We start from the raw sequence: 24,814 nt of genomic DNA on the forward strand, positions 1-24,814 counted from the left end.
CAAACGCGAGAAAAATAAAAGCAACTAGATATTCGCAATATGGCCAACTGTCATACGATCGTGACGCTAATGAGAGTTTCCTCTCTACGTTGCTTTCATTTATTCCGTGACTATACACGAGCCAAGTTTGACGTATACAGGTTACCGGTGCATGAACGCGTTTTTCATGTATCATCAATCTTTTACGTGAATTAACATTGTTAACGTTTTTGCTTGCGATATGTATTTTTTCTGCCGTACACGCTACGAATCTGGAAACAGTTCACGATGAAGAACTCCTGAATCTCATAAAGACCGAAAAATATGTGATTGTCCTATTTAGTAAGTTTTTTTTTCTTTGCTTATCTGAATGTTTTCCAGAAAAACAAGGAGAGAAAATAAAGTAAAATAATATTATAAATCGATAAAAGGACGATATTGCAGATATTGCATATTATTATGTATAAATTTATTATTTATATTTTTTTTTTGTATTAGATAATTGTTTAGATTCTTTAAAATTTTATTCCTTGTTACAATTTCAGTATCGTTTAAGCAATAATTTTATAACATTTTGTTACACTTGATTTTTTTAATAAAATACATTATTTATATGATATAATTATTTCATTTTCCTTCTAATAACTATCATTTATAGTTATTAGAAGAAAAATAATGTAAAACAATTGAATCTTTAATTATCCTCTTATTACAATATGTTACTAATAATTTCAATTTTATTCCTTTAGCAAGAAAAGATTGTCCAGAATGCGTTAATTATGAAAATGAACTGATTCAACTACGCGAGGACTTGGTTGATTCCTTGTCTGCATGGATTGTTAAGACTGTTGATAGTCAATTACTTCAATTATACAGTACTGATAAAGAACCGGTTCTACTGTTCTTCCGGCATGGACTTCCTCTGTTGTATGATGGTATGAATGTGACAGGAAATAGAAATGATGCATAAACATGTTTTGATTATCTTTTATTGCTCTATGACAATACATTATATTTCACAATCTTGTATACACTGTGATATATCACTAAATATATTTCTATTTTTCTCAAATATGTGCTTATAAATTTGTAATAGTTGTACTATAGATTTATATTGCTTCTTTCTTTTCTAGGACGTTTAAATGACGAAGAGATATTAACTATGTTTACGGAGAATAAAGTACCTGCAGTAAAGGAACTCACAGATGATACATTTGAACATTTAACACAAGCAAGTAGCGGTGCTACAACTGGTGACTGGTTTGTTATGTTGTAAGTTTTAGTCCTATTTGTAATTATTATATTTCTATTATAAGTAATAGTAAATAATCCATTGTAATTGCACTCAATATCAGTTACAGTACAGATTGTGTGCAATGTTTACGTATGGTTGCAAGATGGGAAACTGTTGGTGCAAAGCTCAAGCAAAGAGTAAATGTAGCACTTATTAATAAATCCACAACTGGGGTTTCCACAGCCAGGAGATTTAATGTTTACGATATTCCGCATTTTATATTGTAAGTATGCATGTAGATATAAATCAGTATAAGATAAATAATATTTATAATATTAATATTAATAATATTTTTAATTGATGTTTTTAACATTATTAATAATATTAATATTATTCATAATATTTATAATATAAACATATATAAGAGAGAGATAAACGTAAATTTAAAATAATAGTCTGATATTAACATATGTTACTTTGTACTTGTACAGCTTCAGACATGGCAAAATGTACCGTTATGATACAGGAAGATATGATATTAATTCCCTTGTATCATTTGCTAAAGAATGGTACAAAAATGTAAGAGCAGAGAAAGTGCCTGTACCTCAAAGTCCTTTGTAAGTCCTTTGAAGAGATAACTATTTTAAGATTTAATTTATTAATAAATGATACATTAATATGTATAATTGTGTACGTTTTTTCAGTGATAATTTCACGCAAATGATTGCAAATTGGCTCCATGACAATCCATGGATATTGAAACTAGCCAGCATTTGTATTGGAATATTAGTTGTTATTACAGCCGTGTCTAAATTTAAGCATAAACCTGAGACTCCACAGAAAAAAGAAAAATAACTCTACTGCGTTTGATTTGCCAAAGGTATAATATGGATGTTTCTCTATACAAACTATCATCTGCAGTTAAAAATAACTTTTGATTGTACATTAGGTGTTATTACATATGTTACTAAATTTGTATAACTTTAAATTTAATGCACATCTTTAATAATGCAGATCTGTCTTCTTCAAAAATTTCTCAATTTTTTTTGCAAAAAATTTGGTTTTAAAATAATTGAAAAATTCAATTTTAATCTATTAAATTATTATCTATATATATTTAAAATACACATAATTGAAGTATTACAAACTTAAATGCATTTAATGTTTCTCTAAATAGTGATTGATAATGCAAAACGAATATCTAATAATGTATAACAATCTAATGTACAAAATTTGTACTAATTATGGCACAGAAAAATAGATATATTTTTTACTCAAGCATTTAAGCAAATTTATAGCAAATAGTGATATAGAGAGAATGTTTATGTAATAATAGCGAATTTAGAAAAGACAAAGCAATATTATATTAAAAGGTTGCACTGTATAAATAATTTGCTTTGTCAAGAAAAGACTTTTATTGTCAAGCTATTACACACAATATACATTCCACCATTTGTGTATATTCTACCTTTTCAGATATTATTGTTGCCTTTTGTTCAGAGTCTTTTTGTATGAGCAGAATTTGTAAATAAATTATTTCTTTTATTAAGAAGAATTAGAAAAAAAGAAATAGGAATGTATAAAGAATAAAGTGTTATATGTATAAATTTTTTTACAGAAATATATCTTTGATGTAGGAAACCTGATGTCAATAATATTTCGACCTTTAAATTTAAATATAAATTACTTAATCAATTCCTTGCGACAACAATAAATTTTATTGAAGACACATTTTTATATCGAATATATCTGACAGCCATTTGCATTTTTATAATTATCCAAAAAGTGCACATTTTCTTTAAACATTATCTGCATCATGCATACGTTCTATATGAACATAATTGTTGTAAATTTATAAAATCGATAGTGTTTCGTTTTATCATTTGTTTAGCTCAATATATTTTCTTTTTAGTTCAATATGTTTTCTTTTTTATATATATGTATAAGAAATATTCTGAATATACATATGCTTCAAATTATTAGTAAGTAAAATATATGAGGCACAATATTGATAATGCCCATAAAATTATCAAGATAGTGGCAGCTCTTTATTTTCAGTGGCCTTAAAAGTCAATATTTCTGCACAAAAGTTTTTCTCCAACAATTTAATTTTCAAATCTATAACAAATATTTATTTGTATGTAAATAAGAGATAAATATAAAAAGTCAAAACTATTTCTTAAAATAAATACAATGGCACATAAAGAGATTAATCAACAAATTTGCAATTAATTTAATTGATAATTATTTTAACTGAAATAATTGTGTATGCTTTTTACTGATATCTCAGAGTCTTAAAGTTTAAGCTTCAATAGCAAACTAATTCTTGATTAAATTTAAATTTAATAAAATTATTTAAATTAATAAACTATGTATTATATATAAATATACACATTGCTAGCTTTCTAATTCTATGAAATGCAATTTAAAAAGAAGCATTGTGTGTGTATATATCTATTATTTGTTTTGACAAATAAGAACTTTCTCTAATATATCTATATATAAAGTTACATAAATTTGAAGGAAAAGCTAAACCTGTAGTCATTTGCAAAAAAATACAGTAAGATTATAAGAAAACACTCTTAACATCAGAAAAAGCTAAGGCAATTATATCACTAATGAAGAAAAAATAGATTTATAATACATAAATTTCTCTACTTAAATGCCATTTTAATATCACAACAAAAGTGAGATTGTGAAAATATATAATAAAAATTAAGTTTTGTTTGTGCTAGTCTAAAAAAAATTGTACTCATTCATATACCTATTTTGGTCTTATCTTATCTAGAAGGCTTTTGTATGTGCATTAAATATTATCAACTGCCATATTTATTCTAAAAACAGTTGATGGATTAGCTAATGCCATTCTAATGCTCTTTTCGAATTTCTCTTGTATTGATGAGAATTCCATCATGTTACTAGGTTTAGACTCGATCCAAAATCCATCAAATTCATAAAACAAGTAACAGTAAAACTGATGAAAGGCACGAATAGTCGGCAAAGTTTTCGAAGAATTATATATGTGAGTCCTAGCGCTATCGTCCCTTAGTAATTTCAGAGCCATGCTCGTGAGATTTATACCGACAATAGCAAATGCGTAACCGTAATGTGGATGATTAGAATGAGACAATACATGCGTGGCCATGTGAGGATACTCTTGAGCAAAGTAAACGAGATTCTCCAGTCCCAACATTCCCATTCCGCGAAAATCTGTCTTGGGGTCGTCCCCTTGAAAGCCAATCTTTTGCCATTGCTTCGTCACTCTCGCGTCCAGAGATTCGTGCGGCATTAACAGAGTCCATAATTTCAGCAGCAGCTGTTCATGTTGCGGATTCTCCGTGCAGTACGCCGTCTTCCTGAGCTCCTCGCATTCGACGCACAGTTGACGATAACCCCAGATCAGTTCTATACATTTGCCAAAGACTTGGCGAAGGTTGGATGTGCCCTAGGATTGATTTGCTTTCCCACCAGCACAGCCTTGATCGAGTCCTCCAGGATATTGCGCTCTGTTTTCATAGTTATTTTTCGCTTCTCGGCGACGTCATCCAAATACGCAACCATAATCCTAATGAACTGATTACGCGACTGCTTGAGAGATTCCTCGATGGCGAGAGTGCGCGGTGCTCCGGACGGCTGGCCGTAACAGATCCTCTGGAGTTCGCACATTTGCGTGGTCTGACGCAGAAACCATTTTACCAAAGGTCGGAAGTACCAGCATACCAGACTCCAGATATACCTGAACATTCTTGCCAAGGAACCCGAACGATCCCGGACGATAAAGGTCGAAAGCACGAACGAGTCTTCCTGAAACTGTCACGAGTAACTTTGACGTTTTATCATTCTGCCTAATTATCTTGTGACCATGAGCGTCCGCAGAGGCATTTGTCTCCTCCCCTTGGAATCATTAAAACAATTATTTTTGCATATTTAGTATCAAGAAAATAAAAATAATCAAATTACATTTAAAAAATTCAGAAAGAAAAATAAGAAAATTTTAATCATTCCCCCTGAAAAAAATTCTGCGGACGCTCATGCTTGTAACTTGTGACTGATTTTCATATAGATAATCTCCCGATAATCTTGTCGTCACACAGTTCTCGTACTCTTTCATCTGCGAATATAAATGTAATTTACATACACTATGCACCGATCTGCATCGCGTTCGTATGCACTCGGCGTCATCTGTATATCTTCGCGTCTGTTGTCGAGCACAGGCAATAATGACAGATGAAAAATTCTCCTAACCTAACCTAATCTAAACTAACCTAACCATTGAACTCCAATTCGATTTAAAAAACAATACAGCGATACAGCTTTGAAAAAAAATTTGATTATTCAATTAAAAATAATTCTTCGAATTATTTAATTACTTTTATTTTATTATTTTATTTAATTTAATTATTATTTATTTTTCTTTTAATTCATCAAATACACATGAAATGAATGTTTTTGACCATGATATTAGAAAAGCGTCAACCAATCAGAATCTTTGACAAAGATGGCGATCCACCTACTCTTTTTCCCCAGAGTTTGTTCGACCAATCAGAATAAAAGTAACTAAAAATCTCTGCCTCCCGATTGGTCGATCAAACGACACTGCGAAGAGTCGACTTTTCGAACATACCTTGCGGGTGGCCAAAAAACGAACAGACCCGTCACGTCGAAACCGGCTTTGCCGATCCAGCGACGCGGTTTTGAACGCGGTTACGCCACTGTATTCAAGTGCGTCGAGCCTTGCACGCAAGACGCCATATTGAGGTGCTGAGAGAGGAGGTATTGCGAGTGTGTTGATCGAATGCGCGGCCTAGCATAGGTGTTTACACGGTTCCGGGTGACAGCCGTGATTGCGAATCGTTGTTCCTGTAATTTGTAGCCGGGCGAGACGGACGATTCGCACGTGACAGGTACATGATATTTGACAGGTACGCGTAGGCGCCTTTGATGACATGAGCGGCAGCGACATTGAGGAGGATCGACGCGAGAGCAGCAACACCATCGCCGGGGAGAGGACCGCGGTCACGATGGACGACGACGATCAGCTGACGGCGAGGACCCACGTCGACGACGCGCCTTTCCCGCGCTCCTCCGTCAACCGGAGTCGTAGACACGACGACGTCAGACGAGACGATGCCTGCGACGACCAGGAAGCCGGGAAAGCGCGCGTCATCTCTGAGAAGGGCTTTCTCAGAGACATCAGGAACATGGAGCTCGCCAAAGCAGCCGCGGCAGCTGTCGCCAAAGTACGTCTTCTCCGCTGACGACGCGATGGTTGATCGCTTGAAATTATAATGAAATAATCATGCGATGGAGGAATATATGACATGAGATCTCTCTCTCTTTCTCTCTCTCTCTCTCTATCTCTCTCTCGTCAGAAACTTGCTATTAAGACTTCTGAAGCTTAAGAATTCAATCGTAGACTAAATATGATGCCCTTTTTTGTAATGATCTTATAAGTCTTCTACAATGCATTGATAGATAATGATATTTTTATATAATATCATTATTTTAGAGTATTATTATGTTTATTCGTATTGTAAAGATGTGTGCGAGAGCTATTTATCACATTGTACAACTATTGTGAAAATGTTACCATGGTAGACTGTACCATAGGTTATCATTTATTAGTATATTAGATAACATTTAAGTGCTTCAGAAATGAAAGATGAGTGACACTTGTAATGATAAGTGTCAAGAGCTGTCTTATTTAAGTGATGGAAACATAATTATCATGACATTCTTTTCAAATGATTTTCATATACGTACTTATAGGAGAGATAGATCTAACATATTTCTACAATGACACGAAGAAACATATATGAATTTGATTTATTCAGTAAGCTTACTTTCCAAAATTTATATTGGTAACAAAGTGATGGACAATTTCTTAAATTAAACAAGTTCTTATAGCATCATTGTGTACTTATAGATGCAAATATTGTACAGTATATAGATGAGCTTACTCAAAGGCATTGTAAAACTTACAAGCATTTTAATCTTTGTAGTTTGGTACGAACGATCAAGGCATACTCGACGCATTTATTAGAAGTGCAAGAGCATTAGAAGATCGGTGTAATTCTGCAGCAGCTGTTGACAATTCGTCGCATTATGGGAAAGAATCTTACTCTTGTGATTCTTACAAAGCTATAAAGTACGTACAGTGATTATTATGTAGGATATCCCATAAGAAATTGCTGAAACTAATCAGCTGTCATTTTTTAATGAATGCAGTTATTGAGAAAACAAACATTGTGTTGAAAAGAAAGTTTGCAGCTGATTAATTTCAACAATTACTTATGGGACACCCTGTATATCTCAAGCACAAGAAGTTAAAATATAATTGGAAATATTTCGTATGCATAGAGACACCTTCAGAACAACGGACCAAGGCGTGATCGATGCGTTTATTAGGGGTGCAAGAGCGGCTGAGGAAGATCGACGTAATTCGCCTAGAATAAACACCGATGCGCTCGCCAAATTGTACTCCTCTGCAGCAAGTGTCGACAGTTCGTCCCATCATGGGAAAGAGTCCTGCTCTTGTGATTCTTACAAAGCTAAAAGGTAGAGGCAATGATTACAAATCTCAAAGAGAAAGAGGAAGGATGTGATATTAATTGATAATTAATTTGGTAGAGACATGTTTAGAGAGGAGCTACAGAAGGCTATGAAGTTCCAGAACTTGTGGACTGAATTGCAGCAATACATACATGCTGTCTTTAACATTGCTCTGGAAACGGCTCGTGTATCCGACTCTTCACAGACTCAGTTTAGCAGATTACCTTCGATTGATATGAACGATACTGTTATTCAGTAAGAATGATTTTCATCTATTTAAAATATAATTTTGCATTACTATTGATCAATTATATAATATTGTTTTTCTTTTTTTTTTTTTTTTTTTTTTTTTTTCAAAAGATTATGCAAAAGAGATCCTCACCAACTGTTCATGAGGTTAGTAAGCCAGGCGCAAGAATTTGTGATAGAAGTAAAAGTTCGTTTATTCGTTCTTTTACACGATCATAGTGTAAACAATTTAGCAGAAATTTTTCTTACTGGTTAGTACTATTTTTTATAAATAATTTTATTTCACAAAAAAAAATATATATATATATACATTCAGATAGATATGAAATCTACATCTGGATCTTTTTTTTACAATGTAGGTCTTTTGGATGATTATGATGCTCTTGTAGCGACAGCAATTCTAATTTCTGAGTTAGTAAAACCGTTAAAAGAATACCTCTTCAAGTTTAACTTGACATGGGACTGTTTTATTAAAAAATTGTATCAAATTTATGTATATAATGATGCTTTGGTGCAAAATAATTTACCTACATTTATCGGCCAGGTAAGATAATATACTTTATTGAAAATAATCCGCGAAATTTTCAAGTACTAAATTCAAATATATACATTGCATTTGCAGCTGAGGAAACTTCTGCCATTGAAAGGTTCCGAATACCAAGATCTTGTTCACAGATATTTATTTTTTGACGATGAGATGACGAGAATTGGTAATTTATGGCCCGAGACAGAACCATGGATGGATAAATACAAGTAAGTTAAAAGATAATGTTACAATTATTCTGAACGACTCGATATAGTTATGAATTATGACAAATTATGAAATAGGATTGTATAAGCAAAGTATGTTTCAGTGCAGAACAAGCAGTTCGTATGACAAGACTTAGACAGATTAGAGAAGCTTGGGAATTGTTCACAACAACGCGCAAACTTATGGAGCACAGTATGTTGAGCAAGACACCGGATATTAGCAAGTAAGATGTCACATACAAAAAAAACTTGATAAAAAATTGTATTCAATTTTAATCACGATAATTATTTCAGTGATATGCGAGAAATTCATGGACAGTTTTCTTCGCTCATTGCACATACATCTGGAAGCGATAGTCGACCCTTAAGTCCAATATTAGATCTTAATTCGGATTCTATAGCTATACCATCAAGTATCGAAATAGTCCAAATATTGTTAGACGATTGGAATAAGGCCCAGCATCAAAAGTTAGCGGACATAGCCGGGGCATTGACTGCCACTGAAATGGATGCGGTTGGTCAAAGCGATCTCTGTTACGATTACGCGCGTGCAACATGTCGATTAGCGCAATATGCTATTAGATCAGTCAGGTATGTTTTGTTTCAATTATTTGATAAACTATTTCTTGGATTTTTATTCTTTTGTAATACAATAATGATTTGTTTTAGGAATCACAGTGATGACAGCGACATTGATGTGCTCGAGAATGGGAAAAAATGCGAATGTCATACATGCAATGAAATAGGAATAAGTCATACGGTAAAAAGATTACATTTTACAACCTCATAAATGTATCAATTGATGATTAATATCTCATTTTCAAAGAGAATATAAATTTTATTTTTTATAAAATAGATATATTTTAGTGATGAAAAGTTCCTTTAGTATTCCTTTAAATTTTAATATTCAGATATAATATAAGTTTAATTTCCATATATATATATTAAAATAAAAATTATATATATTACAATTTTAGTTTGAAAAATATATAAACTTTTATAAAAAAATTAAATATATATAACTTTTACATTTATTACATGTGTGTAATAAATTAAAATTTTCTTTAAAAACAATTTATATCAATTAATGACATTTTTCTTACAGAGTACACAAGACAAAATCGAAAATGTCGAGAAAAAAGATACAAATTCATACTTCTCTATGAATAAAATTAATAGTAAAATTTTACGTAAGTAATTTTGCGTATATAATGATGAATTATATAGTAATAAATAGAGAGATTGAAATAAAGAAGAGATAAACATTTTTAGAAGAACTTGTGCAGTATTCAATGACACCGAAGATTAAGCCAGACAGTTCAAGTGACGAAGATAAAAGAAAGAAAGAGTCGATTACACGTGGTGCTCTGCGGAAAGATACCATCTCAAAGACATCCGAATTGGAGCCTTGTTCCTGTGTTTATCAACACGCGCGAGAAATAGCGGAAAGAAAAAAAGAAATCTTAGAAAATCCACCTTGTCCTTGCTTGCTCAACTCGAGACGCAAGTGGGACATGTGCCCTTGCTTGCCTACATGTAAATATAAGAAAATTTTTTTGTATTTTCTGTTTTTATTATTTAGCTTAGTTAATCACAACATGAAATTCTACATTAAACAATGCAAAATGTTTTCAAAAGCAGCTATACTCGAAACATCCGTAACGAACGATCGTCCCAAGGCAACGTCACCGACTTCTGTCATGAAGACTAATCCAGAACCGAGCCAGAAACCCACTGTAAAGACAGGTACCACGCAATCCGCCCAGACTCAAACCCAAACGAGGCATTCTATGACGCAAACGCCGAATGCGACACACAACATTCATCATGGTAAGTGTAAGTAGCGAATCGTTTCCACATTATATTCCACGTCACACATTGAGTTTTTTTTCTTCAACTTTATTATACACTTATCTTATACATGTTTACGTCTCTTTGCACGAAAATAGGTAATCCGCATGCTCATGGACCAGATTTGGCGAAAAACACGGGTTCCCAGACTTCTCACTCCAGACTTCATTCGCTCAATCATACACCGCATGCATGTCACAAGCAAGCTAATGTCGAGCATATCAAGAGAGTATCGTGTAATGACTGTCAGTATACTATGTATATTTTTTCATCAAAGTTGCGCTGATTATTTGCGAACTAAATTACATTTCAATCTGTGAGTTTAGTGAGTTCCGGAGATGGAGACTGTTCGGATTCGGGGAGCAGTCAGGAGGACTCGTGTTCCACCAGTAGTTCTGCACAGAGGGATACCAATATGAGACATTGTGATTGTTGTTATTGCGAAGTGTTTGGCCATGGAATGGTAAGTCTCGATATCTCTAAGCAATCTTGTATTTAAATAAATGGGAAAAATAGCGTAAACGTATATTCGATTCGAAGAAGATTATAATATATAAATACGTCGTTTTTAGCCGTCAGTTGCGCCAGTAAGTCGAAATTATAAGGAAATGCGAGAACGACTGCGACAACTCCTGACAAAGAAGAAAGCGAAAAAATGCAAAGCTGTAGCAACTGGCTGTAGTCCACCAAAAAGTCCATCTGAATCGTCAATTCCTAACACCAATTTCGAATCGAAGACCCTGACGAGTTCGGTTCTTAGATCGAATACTCCAATCTCGACGGCCTCCACGGTCCAGCACGATCAACGAGATCAACGTGATTTAGAAGAATTGTTAGAATTTATCGAAGGCAATCAGAATGGGAAAAAACACAATAACAAAAAAGCTGAGAAGAAAGCGAGACAGAAACAACGAAAAGTTCGTTAAATTATAAATTATATATAATTTATTAATATAATTATATATAATATGTAATATTATATAATTTTACTACTATAATTCCTACTTTGATGTAATGTTAATTAATGTTTTTTTTTTTTTGACAGCTTGAAGAAAAATTGAAGAAAGATAGGCAAGAAACGGAAAGACAAAAGTTAATAGAGTTACAGAAAAAGACACCAGAAGTTACGATCACTGTCGTCGATCCTCAAAAACCTGTACCTCAAAGACCATTACCTCAATGTAATTTACCGGAAGTTTCTATTTTGCCAACATCACCATCCATATCTCTATCCGCGATAAAGCAATTAAACAATAGGAAAAAGGAGAAGCAGGAGATTTGTAGCAATAATAATAATAGCAGCGGTAATAATAGTATTACTAATTTCAATAACAAGACAAAAACGGCGTCTGTGAATTCAAATGCGAAAAATAAGAATATTAACAATACGGAAAAGTACGAAATACGAAATGCGAATTCCAATCAAGGAAATAAGAATAACTCGAAAAACGATAAAGTCGAAAGCAATAAAGGCAAGTCATTAGCAAGTATTAATACCACATGTGCAAAGAACAGTAATTCGAATAATAATAAGGCAGATAATAAGTTATCCGATGTTGACTTACTTGATAAGAAGTTAACGAAAAAAGAGAGAAAGAAATTGAAGAAGGAAATGAAGAAGTTGGAAGATGCAAAGACGAAAGAAGCCGAAAATGTAACACAAACAGAATCTCAACCGCAAATAGTCACTATTAGAAGAGAAATAAATTCAAACAGCGCTGAACCTACAGTCACGATCACTCTGAAGGGTCAGACTCCGGCTGAGGATAAAGTTCTATTTACATTGGTAAATGGACAAACTAAAGAGCCTCCTCACAAGACGGAACAAGAACAAAATCAAAGTAATAGCGGAAAAAAGAAGAAAGCTAAGACAAATAATAACAGTAACCCGCTGCAACAAGGAAATAAATTGCAACAATCGAATAATTCGAAGCAACAGACGTCTCAGACTTCAGCTAAGACTTGCGACAATAAGAATCTGAAGCAACAAGCGAATAATGATAAGTCGAAAATTGGCAAACAAACGGATGAGAAGAAAATTCAACAGCAGAATGTCAATGAAGCTAAAAGTTCCAAATCGAAGAAGGATAAAAGAAACACAGAGAATAAAGAAAACGTGCTGCAGCAGCAAAATACGGTGAATAAGAGTAAGAATCAACAAAATGCAAACACCAACAAGAAGCAGAATAAAACGAATACACCTCCTCAAACGCCGGTGTCGCAGAAACAACAGAATCAGAATATTACAAACGAATCCACGATTAATAAAAAAATGAAGAAGCAACAAGACAAAAATGTGCAATCAAACGCCAATAAGAGCAATAATAAAAATATTATTAGTAACAACGCGAATAATAGGAACGTTGTATCGAATAAGAACGAACCTCAAAAGAGTGTAAATAAAACGAATCCAACAACCGCAAACAAGCGACAACGTGTGCCTACAGAGGTCCAAAATACATGTAACGAACGGGTAACCTCGCCGTCACTCAGTAGCCAGTTTAAAGACATTGGACCGAATTCCAAGATCAACATCGAGAACCTCAAGTTACCGCCAGGCATCACGATCACAAAAGTTGACGCGCCGCCGAAACCACTTCCGATCAAAACGGCTCCTCTGCCGAAACCAGTGAATCCGCCCAAACAAACCACTATTATCGCCGCGCCGATGAGCGGTGTTCAATCGAGTTACGCGAATCCACAGGCCGGAGGAAACGTCATCGTAGTAGACACGGGAAAGCTCAAGCAAGACCTGCTGCCGAAAGCCAATGAGAAAGGTAGGTAGAAGTTAATTGCACATGTACTAAAATATTATAATGGGATAATTGTACATATAAATAAATATAAAATATTTTTCCATGTAGATTCGTCAAGGGATTCTCAAAGTACTACTAGCAAAAAGAAGAAAAAGAAAAACAAAAATTCGGCCAATTCGGGAAGCACGGCGTCTACGTCATCACCAGTGCAGAACAGCGACGCGTTCACGAGCGATCACGTGATAGACGAGCCCGCGAGAATACTGCACAATCCCGGTACGAATATGGTGACCATCAAGAATCCATCCTTCGGACCGATGAAAGTGCCGCCAACGCAGCAAGCGGCCATCATCAAGGTGTCGGAGAATGGCATGGTGACAATCCGAAGTCCGGCCCTGCAGCAGGCAATCAATGCAGGTCTGACATCGCCACCCAAACCCGATTATATTGTCAAGGGTGACTTATCGTCATCGGCAACGTCATCGTCGACTGGCAGAATGACGACGACAACGGCGACGACTGGCCGATTGTAGCACGTTGAACATGAAACACGCGAACGGCGTCATTCCGTCGAGTCTGGCGGAATTGCGCAGTCGATTGACTTCGCAACCAATAGACTGCACATCGTCCTTGTCCGGGCTCGCCAACATCCAAATTAGCAAGGTGACGAACGGTCAACCGATACCGGAGAACGGCATCAATCTCAAGGGTACTAGCGTCACCCTGACGAAAGTGAAGCCCGAGATAACGAATGTGGAAGACGTGCGACAGACATCGGCGAACAATGCTGCGGTGAAGGATGCGGTGATGATGAACACCAACGGGGGTAGCAAGAGTAAGAAGAAGAAAAAACGTGGGAATGGCACGAGACAATGCGGAGATGACTGGACTCTCGTTGGTGAGAAACAACAATAATCAGACTTTAACATGTAAATTTGCTTTTTTCATTTTGTTTGTTTTTTTCTTTAACATATACATAATACACATATGAATACATTACACATGCGGATTGTTTCTCACACACTTTCAGCTATTAGATTTTTCTTTCTTTTCCTTTTTTTCATGACGATAACTATCCATGCATATTTCTCTTGGAAGTTTGTAGGTGTTTATCTTAATCTACTGACGATTTCTTTTTTTCCTTCCATATTATCAAGAGGACACTGCACTGCATTTAGGACATCGCGTCATCTGCTAGGTCAAAAGATTTTTCAAATATCGGATAGAAAAAGAGAATGAGAGAGGAATAAAAAATATAAAGAGAGATTAAGAAAGAGAAATATTTTTACATACAAATTTTCCTGAAGGAAAAGAGAAACGAATGACCAGCTAGCTTTTTTATTTTTCATATTTGTTCTTTATTTCTTCCAACTGGATCATGCTTATTTTTCTTTTTTTTTCTTTGTAACCACACACAAGTTGGTTCGAAAGTACAAGGCAGCTAGTAATCTCCAAATCTAAATGTGCGAATTCTTTTGATCAGTTTTCTTTCTACAAATATAAGATGCGAAGCAGTGTTGTCTTGATAAATGCAAGTACCTGAGGATAAACAGAATGTATGATAGAGAAATCTCTTTGAAAGAAATCTACATGTATAATATGATAAAACTTTGTGAACTATTGATAAAAGTAAATAGACAAAACACTCGAGTAGGTCTATTATTACAACAAAAGACACAAAAAAACATCATGTAGGTGTGATTTAATCGTGATAAATGATACACACGAATGTGATACTAGTATACGATATTTTTTAATCTGCTGATAATATTAAATAAAAAAGCAAGTTATATTTTTCAATGTTATACTCTTTTCCCCTTTATCGGAATGAAGGCTTGCCAAAATACTGCATGAGTAAAACTATAATAATTCGCTTTTTTTCTTCTTTCCTTTTCTTTATTCGACAAAATTATCACTTTACTACTGACAAATTACAATAAATTTTAGAGAAGACAAACAATTGTTTTCCCTGCACGAGTGTTTCAACAAAATTCTTATTCATTTTATTTAAGTTTTTTTGCAGCTAATAAATTGTAATGATAGAAATTTGAGAAAATGGGAATGCGACATTGGCTGTTTTATAAGAGATGTGACGATACTGTGTAACGAAACATAATGATGTGGATTTACATCAAGAAGAATTTGGGAGCTGATACGAATCTCTTTTTTCTCGTCTTTCTGTACGGTCACTTTTCTTTACTCATACTCATACTCAGTAGATTTAAAAAAAAATGAAAGAAAAGAAATGCACGACAAATTTTGTGCCACTCATTGCTGTGCTCGCAGGCGAATTGTCAGGGTATCATGTATTTAGAACGTATCTTTTACAGAGAGCGTATTCGCGCCCAAAGCTATAGGCGGGGACATGGACTGGATCGAGCGTGAATTGGAAGAATTCAAGAGGTTCTGCCAGCAATCCGTACCGCCGCCACACAAGGAGAAGGTCAATCTCAATATCAAGGATATCGTGCTGAAGAAGAAGAAGTCGTCTTCGTCGTCGTCTTCGTCATCGTCGTCGTCGTCGTCGTCGGCGACAACCGCTACCGGGGCCGCCACTGCGATAGCGGCCAATTGATATGTCGATTAATCTCGCGTTATCATACAAAGTGCGCGATTACTGCCATTGTGATGCCAGTTCGATGCGTTGTTTGTCTTTTTCTTCTTCTTTTTTGAATGCGATCGCCTCGTGAATGATTCGCCTCCGATCGTTGTCGACGATTTCAAAGAAAGACGAATGTATGCCTTTGTAGATGAATATAATCATTAGCGATTCTAAATGGAAAAGGAAAGAGGAAATTATTACTCTCGACGGAGGGGTAATAATTGAACACACAAATGACATTATTATTGTATGTATATCGTTAAATGTAATTTAGAAAACGAATTTCATCGCGGCGAAACGATAAATTCGTCGCATCGTCGGGATGTTGACTTTAAAAGTGTCATCCCGAGAAGAGATTAACGATAATTGTAAAAATTCGGCCCCGCCAACATTTATATAATAATGAGTGCGATTGTAAAGTTTAACTTGAAAATATCGTAAAAAGTGTCACTAGAAGCCACAGATTTGTTTTTTGTGATTCCAAGAATTCTACAAATCGGCAAAAGTTTATAAACTTACGCCCTAAATATACATATGTGTGACCACGAGCAGGTAGACGTAAGCACACAATATCTGTTTCTTTTACTTTTTTTTTAATAAATGTAGAAGTCTGTTTCTACCTATTTAGAACGTCTATATCATCTCTACATGTCTCTGTCAACATTTCCTTGTAGACGTAGTCTGTATTGATATAAGTAATTTAGTGTAGTAAATATACTGAGAAGATTTATATACATAATTCAACAAATGTACTCGCAATGTTTCTTATTGTATTGTAATTAAAGTACTTTTTATACGGTAAACAAGACTAAACATGCGCGATGATCTGCTCATTTTTTAAATGTATAAATTTTATATATAGTCTCATATATTACATATTGCTACATAATATTATTTATCATATTTTTATTATGCAAGCAATTCCTTTAAAGAACTCTTTTCAGTATGTCTTTTACGAAAATAGAAACATTTAAAATAATATTTTATGCATCGATTATGTATTATTGAAAAATTACATAGCAATCGAAATTGAAATTAACTGAATTTGCATATATATTCTCAATTTTTCATATTTTTCTCTTTATTATATTAATTTAATCAAATATATACATTAAACATAATAAGTTATAACGTAATAGCCTAACAGTATATTGATTATTTAAGCTTAAACTATTCGAAATTATATTGTTTATTTTTAATATATCGCGTATCCGAAAGTAAAAAGTACTTTTATTTATCTGTTTTGTAAAACTTGCATATATAGTTTTTTATTTTAAGCGAAAAGAAATAAAAATATTGTAATTTTTTTTAATTTTAAATATTTTAGTAAGACTTTGCGAAATGCACAAGACAAATTTTCGTTAATACATCAAACAATTAAAATCTCAAATTGAGATTTATGAAAATTTATATAAAAAAATTTTTTTATGTAATCTTGTTTAAATATTTTTTATATATTATCGATTGTCGGTTTAATAGTAATCTTACTTATCGATTTGTTATTTAGTACCTCATTACACCGTTAGATGTCTCGCGAGTAAAAAATGTACTTTTGGGATAATTTCGTACAAAAGTACATTGAGTTTTCTAATTGCAAGCGTATAGGTATATATCTTGAATTAGACCTTTTTTTATTAGCATTCAAGCAACAATAATTACACTTATAATAGTAATTCTAACAAGAAATAATCTCCGCATCTCCGCAAGGTATCTTAAAAGCCACTTGAAAAGCAACTTTACGATCAATTTAATCGGCGTTTAACCTGTTGAAGGATACATATACATATATATCTTGCGTTTCATTAATTTTTGTTAACATAAAAAATGATTAATATTTTTGTTGCTTGATACATATTTGGAAAGAAAGATTAGATGGGTAACAATGAATAATATAGAAATTCTATTACAGACAATTCTACAAAGCTTTAGCCGATACGAAATTAAGATGGCCGATTAAGTTAATCAGAAATTAATCTCCCCAAGTGGCCCTTAATTAGATCATAATGTTTTTCTTCAACATCGCTAATTGGTTCTTATTTATTTCTTTGCATAACGTAGAAAACATTTAATAACTTATTATTAATATATTTTCCAAATCGAATATGTATTGTACGTAATTTCGATAAATCTATTGTCACGAATTAACATTTTCGCGTGTTTATAGGTAACGAAATTACATGGATTTTAATCATCGTTCCGAAGAATGTAAACATCTCTACACGCATCTGTTTGAGAAAAAGCTTGCGGCATTAACAGTCTAAGCTCGCAGTGGTGTGCGAAGGAGAGAGCGTCACGGGTGTCATCGAGGAAAGCGATCGTTCGATGGATTGTATCGCCGGGGCGTGTTGCTTGATCAACATATGCCGCAAGGATTGCGCTTCCTCTCGAAGGGTCACTATCTGCGCCTTGAGAATCGCGTTCTCGTGCTCTAGCATCGTCGCCCTTAGAGCTATCTGTGTAAGTAGAAAAGAGATAGAAATATGCGTACATATGTATACAGACATGCATAAGTTTCATTCTTTGTGTGATGTGTGTGTCTATATATAGGGTGGACCAATAACTCTGTCCACTTATTGGAATATTTCCGTTTTTAGAGAAATACAAATTATTGTAATTACGAAAATTGTACAGTATTAAAAAGGCCATATAATATGCTAATAATAATTTTTTTGTAGGTGGAGGTATTTCTGGTAATTCGAGATTATTATTACTTTTTTTAAGTGGATGGAATCATAATTTTTCTCACCTAAATTGATTTCTCGTAATATTTGGTATAAAAAATTGTTAGAATTTAATGGACAAAAATGAGATAAATTTTATGTTTTATTCTGACACATTTTGGCAAAAGAGATGCAAAATTGTATATGTTCATATATTTTTAATAATATCTTATTGCTTAATAATTTTTGCATAAAATAATATGAGATAAATCAATTGATACAAAAAAACATATAGTTATTAGAAAAAAGTATGTAATTGCACATTGTAAATTGCAATTTTTTGTAATCACAAGAGTATGTTTTTCTATTAATTTCTATTTATCTCAATATGCTCTGAAAAAAATTGTGAAAGTAAGATTATTGAAAAATTAGTATATTATGAATGATTTTTCATATTTTTTGTCAAAATATATCAGAATGACGCATATAAAATATCTCATAAAGCATACATTTTTTGAATATTCTATTCTAACAATTTTTTTACGCTAAATATAACAAGGAATCTATGTAAAAAATTATGATGGTTCCATTTAAAGAAGTAATAATCTCGAAATCTCAGAAATGCCTCTACTTACAGAAAAAATTATTACTAGCATATTATAGCTCTTTTAATGCTGGACAACTTTTATAATCGTAATATTTTTCATATATCTCAAAATAACATTATTATTTTATTATTGCAAAATACAGAATGGAATTTTATACTTGTGTAAATACAAAAACTGCATCAATCCAAAATATTGAATTATTACGTCGCATTGGTGCTATATTATTGTTAATCTTAAACATATTGTTCTCTCTATCATATTTGATAGAAAAATATTTGAAAGAAAATTATTTTATTCTTACATGATCCTCTCTGATCTTGCGGGCATCTCGCGACTTCTTCGCAGCTTGATTATTCCGTTTACGTCTCTCGTAATATTTCTCGTCTTTTTGATCGTCCGGGATCGGTTTCTTTTCGCTTCTAGGTCTTCTGTGAAGCGTGTTTATGCCGTTTGTAGTAATGAAGTGACGGTTCACGGTACCTGTTTTGTCATCGGTGAGAAAACACACGGGTTTTTAGTATCATTGCGTAATTTTTAACAAGATAAAACAAAAAAATTTGCCCCGGGTGAGGATCGAACTCACGACCTTAAGATTATGAGACTTACGCGCTGCCTACTGCGCTACCGAGGCGATTAAGAGGTACGCTTAATCAATAAGTAAATCGTAAACGTCTCTTCATGCAAATAATTAATATCAAAAAATTGTTTAACAGGAGGATCGAACGTGTTAAGGAAAAATTAGCTTACCCGAAGAGGAAGTCGAGAATGGTTGAGGAACACTCAGAGATTGCATCAAGGGTGGCACCGCAGCTAGAAAAGGCGGTTGAAGCAGAGTTCCAGGAAGTGAGAATGTTGTTGACAAAGAAGAGGATGTTAACGGCGAGGATGAAGAGTCCGCTGCCATGGAATTCGACAAAATATCCGGCTCGACGAAATAATCCCGAGACGGATACGCTTCGTATCTACATAGATCTGTTAATGAAGATGAGAATTTTGTCAATTTTATTCAGGTATTGTGCATTTAATTGATTGTATTCGTTTATTTCATATTGTTAACGCGAAAAAAAGAATCGGCTCACTGGGAAGAAGGACTAGAAAGTTTAAGTAACATGCTATCGACCGCCCCTGTGGCCTAATGGATAAGGCATCGGTCTCCTAAACCGGGGATTGTGGGTTCGAGTCCCACCAGGGGTACATTTAATTTTTTTGTTGTAATAAACAAATAAATAAAAGATATAAAATAAATTAATACAAAGATATAAATATTAACACTTATAGCAAAATAAAGATATAAGAATATCTTTTTAATAAAAATATATTAGCTATAAAAAATTAATTAGATAATTAATTTTTGCGTATATATAATAACAAATATTATACATATATGCATAATTATACATTTTTCTATACATTATTAATTTTTTAAATAACAATATGATATTTCATCAAAGTTAAATTACATATATTTAACTATTCATTCATTTCTCTTCTAGGATTAATTAGCTTTATGCAAAATATAGCTTGCTCACTCGCTTGATCGATGGACAATTTATTTGACACTTGGAAATTTCGCCAATGAGAGCTGAAACTTTTACTCCAGCTGGCTATATACATTATAACACAATTGTATATGCTACCGAACTATGAAACTAATGGGAATCCGAATGTCGTGATAATACAACTTGTCAAGGTTCGTGCGAAACTGTGCAAACGTTAACGTCCGTACAAATTGCCGCGACTGTTATAATTAAGTCGTAAAATTTCTTTAGACGTTAATTGCTTCAAGCGGTAGTTACATTTTTAGGGAACGAGAGCGATGTAAGGGCGATGCTATGATAAATGAGACAACCGCTTGTACCAAGAGAAATGACCTCGCAAAAATCAAATAGATTGAGACGAATGCAACTCGTACATTTCAACATACATATTTTAAATGTGAGTATAAAATAACATTATTTATAGTCTAATTAATATGAATATATGGACTCATTATAAGAGAGTTTTAACATTATTTTTTAATAAAAATAATTATTACAAGTATATGGATATTATATGAATTACAAAGAATGATATATACATATATATAAAAGTAATAATAATTAAATTATAAATGTTATTTGTTTGTCTTAGTCTATATTACTTAAGCTTGCGATTGTGTAGAATAATTCTAAATTTCAACAGACAGATATAGTAAAATTAAGTTTAAAAAAAATATACCTTCACCGTGACAATGCTCTCGCATTGCCGTGACCAGGATTCGAACCTGGGTTACTACGGCCACAACGTAGGGTCCTAACCACTAGACGATCACGGCTACTGAAGGAGTTAAGAGAGGACTGGAAATTGTAGCAGATCAATCCAGATGTCAGTCAACTTGCTCGCTTATGCATAACGAAAGCAAGCAAGCGACAAATGAAGAATACATAACGCCTATTTCTTACTATATTATATTTCAAAACTTTTTGAATCTATAGAATAAAATAATAAATAGTAACATAAAATATAGTATAAAATAAAACCAAAATAAAATATTAGTAAAAAAATTAAATAGAAAAATAAAATATAAAATATATTATTTATTAATTCATATTACTTATAAAACTAGTAATATTTCTTGTTATATAATAATATAATAAATTAGTAATAGAAGAATGCTTATACGCGAGTAGAAATGAAATTTCAATTAGCTATATAGAGTATTCCAAAACTATTCGTATAAAAGCAATGCAAATAAAAAATATGATACATATGTACTTGTATATAATTTATACACTGCAAATATTTTTCAATAACGTAATAACTAAAATTTTAAATATATTTCAGATTGTTTCAGAACTATTGGAAAATCGATGCGATGAAAGGAAGTGATTTTGGACCTCTAAATGATATGTTTTTCAACCAAGGAACTTTAACGCACCTGAATTTGGGGCGAAGAGACTGTAACTTCGTAAGAGATGCAACGCGGAGAATGCACCAGAGACTGCATTTCCTGTGCACATCGTCCTTGCATGAGAGTGTGAACTCATTGCTCGAGAAATATTCTCTTCAATATTCACAATCAGAATCAAGGTAGACTCCACACATCTTTTCGATCAAACATTAAATTCTTATTTGCCCCAAAAGACACAAACATAATATGTAACATCAGATCATATAATATCCCATCTACTTAAATCATAAATAAAATTTCAAATCTTAAGAATTGTTTCAAATATAGATCGTGCCATAGTTGCCAAAAACGCATCTTTTATTAAATCAAAAGATTCTGTTTCTCAATTATTGTATCCATATTTAATCACAGCAAAAGGACTTATACTCATCAACTCTCTTCCTCTTCTAATTTTATTTCGTGATTTATTTTATGATTTATTACGTTTTGCACATATATGTAAAATATTCAATTAATATTGGATTTTAGATTTGACGATTTATCTTTGATAACTTCTTATTAATGCAAACTTTTCTCGGGGGCAAACTGTATCACTTAGCAATTGTATTGTTTCGTTATTTACGCGTTTCACGTACATGATTAAAAATGATTTAATAATTTTATCGCTAGAATTCTAAATTCTACATTTTTCTAATTTATATTTTCAATGTTCACAGATCACTTATTACGTCGCATCAAAAAATATTATACGAAAATTCACCAGAAGTTTAAAGTTTGATTCATCGGCTGATACACTACGCGGAAGGTTTAGATAAACTTCGAAAAAACCTCGAACTCTTGAAGACTACGGATTCGGCGGTGCGGCTAACAATTCGGCTCGACTGTTTTGACGTGCCGCACCGTGTATCACATGTTGCAGCATCGCGAAAACGTAGTGAAGACCATTCGATTCGTGGGGGACGAGGAATATCCCGCCTCCAGGTACATGCGCACTGACTACGTCGTCGGTTGATTCGCTGGCGCGTCATTAGCGGCAACCAGCCAGACGTAGCTCTCGATGGTCAAGAGAGAACGCGGGCGCGAGGTGCCTGACCAATCGCGATGTGTCATCTCTACAATCCTAAAGTGATCGTAAGTATCGCGAGGTCAATCTACAAACCGCAGCACATATGTATATGTAATAGGTCGCGTGAATATTTCCTGACAATGTGCGAAAAGACCCATCGAATAGACAGTCGACGACAAGAGCTTTATAATACTCGTTGCCTCTCGATATTAATGTAAATATTAACATATTGTTATTGAATTTTTAATTTTCTATCTATTAATAATTTTATATATTCTGAAGAGATGTTGAAGTCAATCAAATCCGTGATTCATCCAAGATTCAGACTCATTGTCAGTCAATACTTGAAAAACAAATTTTATATATAAATAGTATTTATTATTTCTAAATATTAGATAAGTTAAATTAATAGTATAAATGTAATATAAATTATCATACAACTTTTTCTGTCAGAATGAGTCAAGTTGTAGAGTCCACTTGAAATATAAAATATAAATATTTAAAAAGTAAACACTTTATACAGATTATATAAAAATAGTCTGTAATAAAGGTGCTGGCGCGCTATAGCGCAATATAAAATATTCATTGCCGCGAAAGAATAACGACCAGTCCTGCAATTTCAGGTAACCGTAGAGATTCTGATCTTCCTCCAATCATTACGCCAGTATTATCTGCGATTCATGTGGTTCATCGCTCGATGGTACACGTCGTGGCCTCGCGATGACTGATCGCTGACCCTTATCGCACGTACACATCTACGGCCTCAATCTGTAATTCTTATGACATGTGTAATTTTTAAAGTCACTTACCACTTATTATTTCCCATCGTACACATGTATATTTTATCGCATTTTCTATGAAAAGGGAGAGAAACGTTTTTATTTATTTCTAGAATAAATTTGTAGTACAATAAGCTCGCAGATCTATAAGAATTATTAATATCAATTACAGGGAAAAAAGCAATACATTACAGACGAAGAAAACTTTTAGTGTATTATTTATAAAGGAATTTCTCTTCTCGAGCTTTCTCTCTTTCCTTTTCTGCTGCGAAGAAAAATGTCGAAATTGCGCTATTGAGAAGAAAGAGGAAAAGCCGCGAGGTCGAACCAGCGGTATAAGTTTGATCGAATTGGTATAGAAATTTAGAAAGTTTCGCGAGCGAGCGAGCGAGTTAACGCGATTCTTCGGCCGCTCTATTTTCAGAAATTACGATCTTCCTCCGTCCTTCTGGGAGACTTTGGGTGGCGATGCAGGTGCGAGTCTTGCACATGCGAAGAGGAACGCGCGTTTACATGTACATATATACACCCTTCGAAGTCTTGGATAGACCACTACATAGGCATACCTACGTAGATACGTAGTACGTAGGTGCCTTCTAATGTGCCTCTGGGACAGTCAGCACCTGACACTTTCACGTTACCCACCTACGTACGAATGTTTAATGCGCCGTCCGTAATTATTATGAAGCAAATTAGCTAGCGGCGTGCTGTATTAGATCGCTCTTCTTCTCCTTCCCCTTCGCCGTTCTCATTAATGTTGCAACTCATCCGTCCTGTAATTATCCTCTAGCCCGCGATTAACGGTCAAGAGATCGATTACCTTTGCGTTTACGATCGT

The 24,814-nt window shown here is 33.6% G+C and overlaps 4 protein-coding genes, 1 long non-coding RNA gene and 3 other non-coding genes across 8 annotated transcripts; 4 read left to right on the forward strand and 4 right to left on the reverse strand.

Moving 5' to 3' along the window:
* The first annotated feature begins 16 nt into the window (after positions 1–16).
* Positions 17–2,854, forward strand: LOC114941570 (endoplasmic reticulum disulfide reductase DNAJC10). Its single transcript, XM_029316588.2, is given in 7 exon segments — positions 17–181; positions 184–321; positions 729–914; positions 1,113–1,251; positions 1,335–1,496; positions 1,705–1,830; positions 1,918–2,854. Coding segments are annotated over 7 exon segments (1,044 nt in total). The 5' UTR covers positions 17–39; the 3' UTR covers positions 2,069–2,854.
* On the reverse strand, positions 953–5,537 carry LOC114941569 (ELMO domain-containing protein 2). Its single transcript, XM_029316587.2, is given in 3 exon segments — positions 953–4,636; positions 4,639–5,023; positions 5,352–5,537. Coding segments are annotated over 2 exon segments (936 nt in total). The 5' UTR covers positions 4,958–5,023; positions 5,352–5,537; the 3' UTR covers positions 953–4,019.
* A 389-nt stretch (positions 5,538–5,926) lies between these two features.
* Positions 5,927–16,609, forward strand: LOC114941568 (uncharacterized). Its single transcript, XM_085489181.1, is given in 20 exon segments — positions 5,927–6,453; positions 7,216–7,361; positions 7,574–7,771; positions 7,844–8,020; positions 8,126–8,265; positions 8,374–8,558; positions 8,637–8,767; positions 8,869–8,988; positions 9,059–9,355; positions 9,434–9,524; positions 9,870–9,954; positions 10,037–10,300; positions 10,406–10,600; positions 10,714–10,860; positions 10,942–11,078; positions 11,188–11,532; positions 11,661–13,392; positions 13,480–13,889; positions 13,891–14,269; positions 15,702–16,609. Coding segments are annotated over 20 exon segments (5,718 nt in total). The 5' UTR covers positions 5,927–6,159; the 3' UTR covers positions 15,947–16,609.
* A 904-nt stretch (positions 16,610–17,513) lies between these two features.
* Positions 17,514–24,520, forward strand: LOC114941572 (uncharacterized). Its single transcript, XR_014926229.1, has 9 exons — positions 17,514–17,578; positions 17,883–18,002; positions 18,138–18,430; positions 19,955–20,251; positions 20,735–20,931; positions 21,046–21,176; positions 22,065–22,310; positions 22,848–23,262; positions 23,821–24,520. It is a non-coding gene; the product is annotated as an uncharacterized LOC114941572 (long non-coding RNA).
* LOC114941571 (uncharacterized) lies at positions 17,588–23,173 on the reverse strand. The gene is made up of 4 exons (XM_029316589.2): positions 22,159–23,173; positions 19,989–20,213; positions 19,543–19,721; positions 17,588–18,426 (listed from the first exon to the last, which is right to left on the reverse strand). The coding sequence occupies exons 1-4, from the start codon at positions 22,265–22,267 to the stop codon at positions 18,223–18,225; spliced, it is 717 nt and encodes a 238-aa protein (XP_029172422.2). The 5' UTR covers positions 22,268–23,173; the 3' UTR covers positions 17,588–18,222.
* Positions 19,800–19,872, reverse strand: TRNAM-CAU (transfer RNA methionine (anticodon CAU)). The gene has a single exon. It is a non-coding gene; the product is annotated as a tRNA-Met (tRNA).
* TRNAR-CCU (transfer RNA arginine (anticodon CCU)) lies at positions 20,363–20,435 on the forward strand. Its single transcript has one exon. It is a non-coding gene; the product is annotated as a tRNA-Arg (tRNA).
* TRNAH-GUG (transfer RNA histidin (anticodon GUG)) lies at positions 21,484–21,555 on the reverse strand. Its single transcript has one exon. It is a non-coding gene; the product is annotated as a tRNA-His (tRNA).
* Positions 24,521–24,814: the final 294 nt, after the last annotated feature.

The sequence above is a fragment of the Nylanderia fulva genome, unplaced genomic scaffold (genome assembly GCF_048542155.1).
Source record: "Nylanderia fulva isolate GAGA-0341 unplaced genomic scaffold, ASM4854215v1 Scaffold8, whole genome shotgun sequence".
NCBI classification, from domain to species: Eukaryota; Metazoa; Arthropoda; class Insecta; order Hymenoptera; family Formicidae; genus Nylanderia; species Nylanderia fulva.